The sequence below is a fragment of the Ascaphus truei genome, assembly GCF_040206685.1.
Source record: "Ascaphus truei isolate aAscTru1 chromosome 3 unlocalized genomic scaffold, aAscTru1.hap1 SUPER_3_unloc_1, whole genome shotgun sequence".
Taxonomy (NCBI): Eukaryota; Metazoa; Chordata; class Amphibia; order Anura; family Ascaphidae; genus Ascaphus; species Ascaphus truei.
Genome location: NW_027453821.1, coordinates 839,656 through 849,834, shown reverse-complemented (window position 1 = coordinate 849,834; position 10,179 = coordinate 839,656). Strand labels below are relative to the sequence as shown.

General features: G+C 46.1%; 1 protein-coding gene across 1 annotated transcript in view; it reads right to left on the bottom strand.

Moving 5' to 3' along the window:
- Window positions 1–7,056: 7,056 nt before the first annotated feature.
- LOC142473302 (uncharacterized) overlaps window positions 7,057–10,179 on the bottom strand; it is a 94,317-nt gene continuing 91,194 nt past the window's right edge. The window contains exon 7 of the mRNA XM_075580499.1: window positions 7,057–10,162. Coding sequence (XP_075436614.1) covers window positions 8,505–10,162 — 1,658 coding nt within the window. The 3' untranslated portion in view covers window positions 7,057–8,504. The remainder of the gene's footprint in view (window positions 10,163–10,179) is intronic.

Here is a 10,179-nt window from a genome sequence, read left to right as displayed (position 1 = left end):
GGTACCGGGAGATAGAACAGAAACTCCTTCGTCCCAGTATACTGTATGACGAAATTGCCCCGGAAGAGCCGGAGTTTTGGGTACTGCCAAGCATGGCGGGTCGCCGTAAGCTCACAAAGCTGACTAGAGCCGACAGAGCCATAGTGGCAAGGTACCGACAGTCCCATGGGTATGAATACCCTTATGTGCCTGAGCCCATAATGCGGGAAATACACTGGCGACACACTTTATTCGAGCTCGGCTAGTCCCGCGAATTCGGGTATACTCGGGTGTATTCAGGTTTCTGATCGTTTTCTGCCAGAGTGCATTGCGTTATTTTCCGGCAGGGATTTAAGCTTTTTATTCCGGCTTGCTGAAGTACTGTATACTGTATGCATATACATAAATGATACTACTGTATGGGCGGCGGGGGCGTGATGTGTTTGCAGCAGAGAGAGATCCGCTGCTCTCTCTCTGCGCAAACATCGGCACAATAAAAATTATTTGAAATACATTTTTATTGATACTGTACATGTGCAGGGGGTCTCCGGAGCTGAATCGCGTTGGTTTTAGGTCTGGGGACCCCGTGCCCCCTGAGATACAGGCCCCTTTAGGGGAATAATTATTCCCTGATGAAGAAACCCACGGGTTTCGAAACGCGTTGGAAAAACTGTCAAGAGTCTGATCTTTAACAACTACCCCATCACGCGAGCAGCCCCAGCGAAAACGGCGCCAAAATCTGTGTTTTTTCCCCGCGGTGACGTCATCAACCCGGAAGTGTTCTGCACGGAGGGGAGAGAGAGAACCTAGCTGGCGTGGAGCTCCGCTTTGCCAAAAAGCATTGCATGGGACAGCAGCACACGTGTAATCCGTGTCGTGGGAGTAGAACTTTCAAAGGCTTCCTACTTACCCCAACAGGACTGTGTACAAGAGGCACCAGTGTCCATATCCATGCGAGGACATCTGTTCCGGTTTCCTGTGGTGTTTGGGTAACAATATCCCGAAACTGTTTGTTTTACACTTTATTGAAGTACGCTTAATACTCACCTTTTGTCATTTATGTCAATATAATTTTTATTACACTATGAGCGTTTTGCGCTGTGTCTTTTCTGTTTTTCTATGTAATCAGCATACAGTATAAAGCCACTTTATGAATTTGCGTGTTAACTTCAATTCTCTAGATGTCTGGGCAATTTTGAATCTGGGCCGCGAATGGTTTCATACATAGGGCAAACAAGAGGGGTGAAAGGGGGCAACCCTGTCTTGTGCTACTTTTGATTTTGAAAGGATCCAATGGGAATCCCTGGTGACTTACTTTAGCGGCCGGGCTCAAGTATAATGACAGGATGGCGTTTCCCAATCTATCCCTGAAACCGAAGGCTCCAAGCATGGCTTTTAAGTATGGCCAATCAATCCTGTCAAAGGCTTTTTCTGCATCTAGACTCAACATCATAACCTGTATCTTCTTTGTATTGGCTATATCTATCAGATCAATAATTCGTTGAGTGTTGTCTGCTGCTTAGCGCTCCTTAATAAATCTGAATTTGATCTGGATACATCAGTCTAGGCAGGATGTGACTCAGTCGATTGGGCAACAATGTAGCGTACATTTTGATGTCTGTATTTATTAGGGAAATTGGTCTATAGCTTTTACAGCCAGGGGATCTTTTCCTGGTTTATGTATTACAGAGATGGACGCTTGGAGCATCTGTTACCGGGAAAGGGGATCCTTCCAACACCGAATTGAACATCCAGAGGTGGAACGGAGCTAGGAATTTAATGAATTTTTTATGATAGAGATTCAAGAAACCATCTGGGCCCGCGGCTGACGATGGTTTTAAGTCTTTAACGACCTGTACTAGTTCTTCCATTGTGACATTTTCCTCCAAAGTCTCCCTCTCCGAACCACTCAGCCTCGGCAGGTTAGAGCTCCTCAGGAAATCCCTTAGTGCTCTTTTTGTGCTATCATTATGTGCCACTTTTTCCCCATTATAGAGATCCTCATAGAATCATATAAACTCCTCCACTATTGACTTTGGGTTGGCCGTGGTGGCTCCTGACTTTAAAAGTATCGCCTGAATATTATAGTTTGGTTGATTATTCCGTAATTTATTAGCTAGCATGGCATCTGGCCTGTTAGCTTTCTCATGAAACTTCCTCTTTGACCAGCTCAAAGCATTGTCTGCCTGGGAGGCTGGGAGAAGAGTTAGCTCCGTTTTGACATCTTTCACTTCATTTAGGATCTCTGGGTTAGAACTTTGTTTATGAGTATCTGTTAAAGCTTTTAATTTGGCCTGCAACTTAACTATCTTCGCAATTCTCTCTCGCTTTCGATTTGCTGTTATACTAATCAATGTGCATGATCTGGCCATGAAATATCATGGATCTCTGCCTGGGAGATCTTCAGAACCAGTCTGCTTGAGACAAAGAAGTAATCAATTCTACTATACTGTATGTTGCTTGGGGGTGCGAGAAGGTATAATCTCTCTCGAGTGGGTGGAGTTCCCTCCAGATATCTACCAGTTGGTTTTCCCTCAGACAAATGACTAGTGCACTCAAGGTGCATCTGCTACTGGTCCAGTGTGGGCCGGATCTGACTAACCTTGTGTTGAGTGCTATGTTAAAATCCCCGGCCAATATTATGTTACCTTTTGCTACTTTATTCAGTGTCTGATAGAATTTCTTGCAGAAAGCGGGATTGTGCTCACGTGGGGCGTAGATTGTTGCTAGAGTCAAAGGCTGAGCATGCACCGAACCCACCACCACCAGGAACCGCCCCGTCCCTCTCTTTTTTGACCAACTCCTCTATAAAAGGGAAGTTATTGTGGACAAGTTCTGTGACTCTTTTTTTTGTTGGCATTTTATCTATATATCTGGGTGCACTTTTTGTGCTAAAGTGTGTCTCTTGGAGTAGTACCACGTCTGCATGTTTTCTTTTATAATCCGCTATCGCCACTCGGCGCTTACCCGGGCTATTCAGGCCTTTCACATTGTGAGATATAACGTTCAGTCATTTTAGATTAGCCAGCCTTGTAAGCTCAAGTGTAAAGTGTGTAACTGACCGACTCAAGAATGGATATGAGACTATTTTCCCCGAGTGCCTGGGGGAGAGAACCATGCTATTGTATGCGAAGGAGGAACCTAACGCCACAGATAATTTAGGGTGAGTGAGGGGATTGGGAGAGAGAGGGAACAACTTGGAAGAGCCAGTTTTGCCCGTGGGCAAATCTAGCTTTTTTGCCCCTGGGATGTGTCTAATTCCTGTTGCACCTAGTAAAGGTGACCAGTGGTCCAGCCAAACCCGGACCTCCGAATCACAAGGGACTTGGTCGTGTATCTGCTTAACCTCCATGATACACATCTTGAGGTGCAGGCGACCGGACGAGGTGGTCCCACTTTGGCAGTTCGGTAAACAATACATTCAAATACACATAATACGGCACTTTACAATAGATTAACTTATGAACACATGAACAATTGAACACATATAAACCCCTGAACTTCATCACTTTATAATCTTATGGATGCAATCCAGCATGACCTCCAGACAAATCTCCTTTTCCAAAATCCACTTAACTGCAGACTACCTTATCCCCTAGTGCACTGAGGACTGCTTTGTGTATGGTCAAACCTCACTTTCCGACCTGCAGTTAGAGATACAGTACCCTCCTTGGAACTGTGCTCCGACGGTGAGTATCTAGATGCCTCTACTCTTATATCTATGTTTTTTTGTAAATTATTTTATATATTAGTAGCGCCAGTAGCCCTCTTGTGTAGCCTGGGGGTCGCCTACTCTTCTGGGAATTCCTGCTGGATCACACAACAACACCCCTAAATGTGCAAAACAGAAAGTGAATCCCTGCGCTTCTCCCATAGGGATAGCAATCAATGGGGAATATATATATATGTATGGTGTAAATATCTATAAGAAAAAAGGAGACTTTTGGTATACATCCTTTGATCAAATAATGCCAAGCCTGCTAACCACGTCAAGGTAAGTCTCTTTAGCAGGTCCCTACGCTAAATGCATACTAGTGTTATGTGAAATAAGCCCAGAAGGGGTTAAAATATCAAAGCATATGCTTGTATAACCTTGTGCAATTAAAAACTGGTATATACCAGTACAGATACTCACATGTAAGTGAAGTGAAATAAGGGGACCTTGCTAGGAGATTATATACCTAGAAGAGGAGGGGCTGGCCTGCCACAAACTGCTCAATAAGCAGTTGCAGGTGATTGGCTAAATATATTCAATTACACCATAGTAGTGTTGCCCTCTAGGAGCGTGCTGCAAAGGATTAAAATCGGCCCAACAAATGGGCCGATTTTAATCCTTTGCAGCACGCTCCTAGAGGGCAACACTACTATGGTGTAATTGAATATATTTAGCCAATCACCTGCAACTGCTTATTGAGCAGTTTGTGGCAGGCCAGCCCCTCCTCTTCTAGGTATATAATCTCCTAGCAAGGTCCCCTTATTTCACTTCACTTACATGTGAGTATCTGTACTGGTATATACCAGTTTTTAATTGCACTACACTGGCGACACACTTTATTCGAGCTCGGCTAGTCCCACGAATTCGGGTATACCCGGGTGTATTGAGGTTTGTGACTGTTTTCTGCCCGAGTGCATTGAGTTATTTTCCGGCAGGGATTGAAGCATTTTATTCCCGTTGGCTGCAATACTGCACACTACATATATATATACTGCATTACAATTCATGAATTTATGCCATCTGGTAGACACGCGAAGCATTGCAGCCTATTAAATCCTAATCATTATCATTTAACAGATCAGCCGCCCATCAGCCAGGCATGAACCCAGGCTGGGAAGGCAAACACAACGGGGCTTGTCAGAGGTGAGGAGCGGCGCATTCCAGGTATCTGCCAGGTACATACCGGGTATTTGCTCGAATAAAGTGTGTCGGTGCAGTAGGTTATACAAGCATATGCTTTGATATTTTAACCCCTTCTGGGCTTATTTCACATAACACTAGTATGCATTTAGCGTAGGGACCTGCTAAAGAGACTTACCTTGACGTGGTTAGCAGGCTTGGCATTATTTGATCAAAGGATGTATACCAAAAGTCTCCTTTTTTCTTATAGATATTTACACCATACATATATATATATTCCCCATTGATTGCTATCCCTATGGGAGAAGCGCAGGGATTCACTTTCTGTTTTGCACATTTGTATGGCCATTTCCTTCACTAGCTGCATGCTCTTTACATGGAGAAGCGCAGTGATTATATTTGTTTAACACCCCTAAATGTAACAGTTTGTAAGAGCATTGATAGGGTAGAGTGCCTATCGTGACCCACTATTTGTTTCATCACTACCCGAGGGCAATTCACTATACCGCCAGCAGCTCAACCTTCTGTGTTCTACCCACCACCCCCATTCCTAAGTGGCACCTCTAGCGAACTCAACCCACCGTGCAGAAATAGCTACTGAAAATAGAGAGTACCAGTTTCCCAATCCGTGACTGCCTGTCGGTTTTCGGTATTGTTGCAGAGAGTTCTCCTCTTCATCTGACCCCCTGCAGACGGCGTCAAGACCTCAGGCCGCAACTTTCCGTCCCTGTCAGAAATAGTGTAGTCCCGGCAAGGATAACTCTATATTGGGCCAGCTCAGGTGGATACCAACCATACCTCCCCACCGTCTTAACCAGAGAATGGGGGAGAGCGTCCCCCACATCCTTCCTTCAAGATTGCAACCCCCTGGTACACCGTCCATCTCTATACCTCATCCCCCTGTGCGCCTACAAGCCCCGTTGTATAGGGCAATATATTTCCAATACCCTTAAGCGGACCCTGGCCCCTGAAGAATTGTGGGCAAAACACAGCTTCCCACCCCATCTCCCTCCATTTCCCCCCACCCCTTGGCCCCCATTGACTCCTGAGTGATCCAACCACCTCCACCGCTCAAACAGTAGATACCCTCCGCTGCTCCCGATTGTACCCATAGTTCCCCCCTCCGTCACCTAAGACCTCCGTCTGCTTCACCGCCTTTTCTACCTCCCTTTTAATTACAATTATCTTTTATTGCTGGAACAACCTGGATCTCTGCATTTCCCATGAAGAAGCCTCACTGCTTTGGGTTGATGTCTCACCGCCGCGGCACCCGCTGAGCATCTCACCATCTGCGCTGACATCTCTTCTGCCAGGGACCAAAATGGCCGTTCTTTTCGCCGCTGACACTAGAAGTGGTGTGAACTGGAAACAAGGAATGCTTCAAACAGCTTCCAACTGCAGCTCCCGGGTAAGTCCCCTTTAAGAGCTTAATTGGTCTTAATTGTTTTCAAATCAGTCTTTTCTTCCACGCCCCGAAGCTCGCACTTGCTGCCACGCCGTTTCTGGAGCCGGGTCGTCTTCTGGAGCACGGTGAGGAGGGCTGGGGGGCGGGGGAGGCGGCTGACTTCAGGCCAAGTTTTTTAAGAAATATCTTTCCCTCTTCTGCCTGCCTCATGGTGACCATGGCAACATTCTTTAACGCCATCAAGCCGAAGGGGAACAACCACCAATAACGAATTCCCTTGTTTCGGAGGGTCTTAGTAACCGGCAACAGGCTCCTTCTTTTGAAAAAAAAACGAATGGCGCACAGCCAGGGAGCAGGTGTAAAGCCAAAAGGTTACCTTTATTCAGTGCATGGTAGGAGACAAATTCACCCCTTGGGGGACAAAAGCAGGAACCTCCTACGCGTTTCGGACCAACGGGTCCTTTTGGCTTTACACCTGGCTCCCTGGTTGTGCGCCATTCGTTTTTTTTTCTACTTGCTGTATCCGGCCAGTAATCACTCCTGGAGATGACGTGAGTGGGTTTATGGTTTAGACTGTTATAGTTGAGTATTGACAACCATCATTTGGTTACTTACAGGTCTATGGTTTACCTACCCACTCCCACTGGTATCTCCAGGGTTAGTGCCTTATTGCTATTTTGCATTGGATGGAATTACCTGGGGTTTGAGCACCCTAAACCGTCTTTACCTCCTTCTTTTGGATAAGGTGGTGGGAGATAGGTCGTGAAGAGCTGCAGTTTTATTGCTTCGAATTCAAAGTTCTTAGTAGCTCTGGTAATTTGTTAAATATAGCCCTTTATTTTAAAATAGTGAAAACGGAAAATTATATACCTGGGGGTGTCCCCCGGTTGTGGTTTAGAGCGGAGAGCTCTATGACACCTGTAAAGATGGACGCCCACTATAGGCTTGTCAGGTAACATGTGCGTTAGCCATTTTGTAGTGTATTCCCCCGGGTCCGTGATGGTCTCTGAAAACCTTCTGAGCCGTAAGTTATTTCATCTATCACGGTTCTCGGAGTCTTCCTGCTTATTCACTAACTCCAGAACCATGAATTTTAAATGGGTAATGGTTTTGTCCGTCTTTTGCAGGGCTTTTAAGGTAGCATCAAGTTTTGTTTCAAGGGTGTCAGTTCTCAACTCCAAGCTGTCAATATCCTTTCTCATTTCCCACAGTTCTTTCTGGACAAAGGACTTCATCTCTTTGCAAAATTCTTTGAGGTCACTTCTTGTGACCAAATTCTGGTCTCTCGCATGACCTCCTTTGATCTGATCTGTCACTCTCTGAATTGAAGCCATCAGTATGTTTGTGTGCACTTGAGCCTCCCACTCGCTCCATTTCCCTTTTCTGGAAATAATCGGTTAATACGGGGGCTCCTCTCTTGGACTGCGACCTCATGGTCATCCTGTGGTGCTCCGATTACGGGATCTTCTCTCTTCTGTGTTGTCTGGTCATTTTTATTGCCATTTATGTTTGCTTATAGAGCCAGTAGGGATGGAGTTCCACACTTAAGCCTCCATTCACCTATCCATCACGCATGCGCCTCCCCAATTCACTTGTTCTAACTTTCCTACACATCAATTATTTCCCTTAAATATGTTTATTTACCTCCTCTATATCTGCCAGACCCGCCACCTCCTCTCTCTGCAAGGCTCATGCTCTCCTTTTTCTGCCAGACCATCCCCCTCCTCTCCCTGGCCCACTTCCTCCTCTCTGACAGATTTTCCCCCTCTCCTCCATGCCAGACCCACCCCTCTGCTAGACTACCCCCCTTCTTCTATCCCTCTGCCTGACCAGCCCCCTTCTTTGCTCTGCCATAGCTGCCCTGTTCTCTCTCTCCCTGCCACACCCACCCCACTCCATCTGCCAGATTTCCCCCCTACTATGTCAGACCCACCCCCTTTCCGCTCTGCCAGACCCGCCTCTTCCTTTCTTTATGTCAAATCTGCACCCTCCTCTCTGCCAGACGTGCCCATTCCTCTCTGCCAAACCCACCACCTCCTCTCTCTGCCAGACCCACCACCACTCTTTTCTCAGCAAGGCCCATGCCCACACTTCTCTCTGCCAGACCCGCCCTAACCCCACTCTTCTCTCAGCCTGACCTGCCCCCACTCAGTTCTCTTCAGCCAGCAGACAGGAATACCATAGTTGAAAAATAATATTAAACATTATGTTACAGTCCAATTTTATTACTGTGGTATTGCTATGCTACCTGTTTATTGTCCAACCCTATTCTGAACAAGCAAATGGTTTCTTATCTTTATGAATCCTCTCATGTCTGAGGAGGTGACTGTTCCGTGAAAAGGTTTTCCCACATACTGTACATGTGAAAAGTGTCTCCCCTGTATGAATTTTCTGGTGTTTTAGGAGACTGCTTAATTGAATGAATTGTTCCCCACATTCTGTACATTTGAAATGTTTCTCCCCTGTGTGAATCCTCTGGTGGGTGAGGAGGCTGATTTTCCATGAAAAGCTTTTTCCACACTCTGCACATGTGAAAGTGTTCTCCGCTGGATGCATCCGCTCGTGGCTGAGAAGGCTTCTCTGAGAACTGAAATGTTCCCCACACTCTGTACATGTGAAGGCATTCTCACCGGTATGAGTCCTGGTGTGGAGGAGGAGGGTGATTTTCCATGAAAAGCTTTTCCCACACTCTGCACATGTGAACGGTTTCTCCCCTGTGTGAATCCTATGGTGTCTGATGAGACTGCTCTTTAGAGTGAATTCTTTCCCACACTCTGTACATGTGAAAGCTTTCTCCCCTGTGTGAATCCGGTGGTGTGCGAGGAGGCTGATCTTGCACGAAAAGCTTACACAACATTCTGTACATGTGAAAGGTTTCTCCCCTGTATGAACCCGCTCGTGGCTTTGGAGGATGCTCTGAGAACAGAATTTTTTCCCACACTCTGTACATGTGAAAGGTTTCTCCCCTGTATGAACCCTCACGTGGCTGTGGAGGCCGCTCTGAGTAGTGAATTGTTTGCCACACTCTGTACATGTGAAAGGTTTCTCACCTGTATGAACCCTCACGTGGCTGTGGAGGCCACTCTGAGTAGTGAATTGTTTGCCACACTCTGTACATGTGAAAGGCTTCTCCCCTGTATGACTCCTATGGTGGATGAGGAGTCTGTACTTTTCAATGAATTGTTTCCCACACTCTGTACATGTGAAAGGTTTCTCTCTTGTGTGAATCATCTCATGCCTGAGGACTTCGCTCTTCGTTGAAAAGATTTTCCCACACTCTGCACACGTGAAAGGTTTCTCGCCTGTATGAACCCGCTGGTGTCTGTGGAGCCTGCCCTGAGTAGGGAATTGTTTGTCACACTCTGTACATGTGAAAGGTTTCTCCCCTGTGTGACTACTCTGGTGTCTGAGGAGGCTGCACTTCCGAGAATATCTTTCCCCACACTCTGTACACATGAAAGGTTTCTCCCCTGTGTGAATCTTCTCATGTTTCAGGCGGGCACTATTTTGTGAAAAGCTTTCCCCACACTCTGTACACATGAAAGGTTTCTCCCCTGTGTGAATCTTCTCATGTTTCAGGCGGTAACTATTTTGTGAAAAGCTTTTCCCACACTCTGTACATGTAAAAGGTTTATCTCCTGTGTGAATCTTCTCATGTTTCAGGCGGTAACTATTTTGTGAAAAGCTTTTCCCACACTCTGCACACGTGAAAGGTTTCTCGTCTGTATGAATATTATGGTGTCTGAGGCCCTTAGTAGTTAACTGCTTGCCCCACTCTGTACAATTAAAAGGAGGCATTGGCTCATTGCACGTGTCCAACATGTGGCAGGAATCATTGGTTTTTGACTCTTTCGGACTGGGAGGAATGAACCTGCTTCTGGACATATCAGCGCTCCAGATCTGCTTCTCATTCAGGCAATTCTCTAAAAGTAGAAAAAAA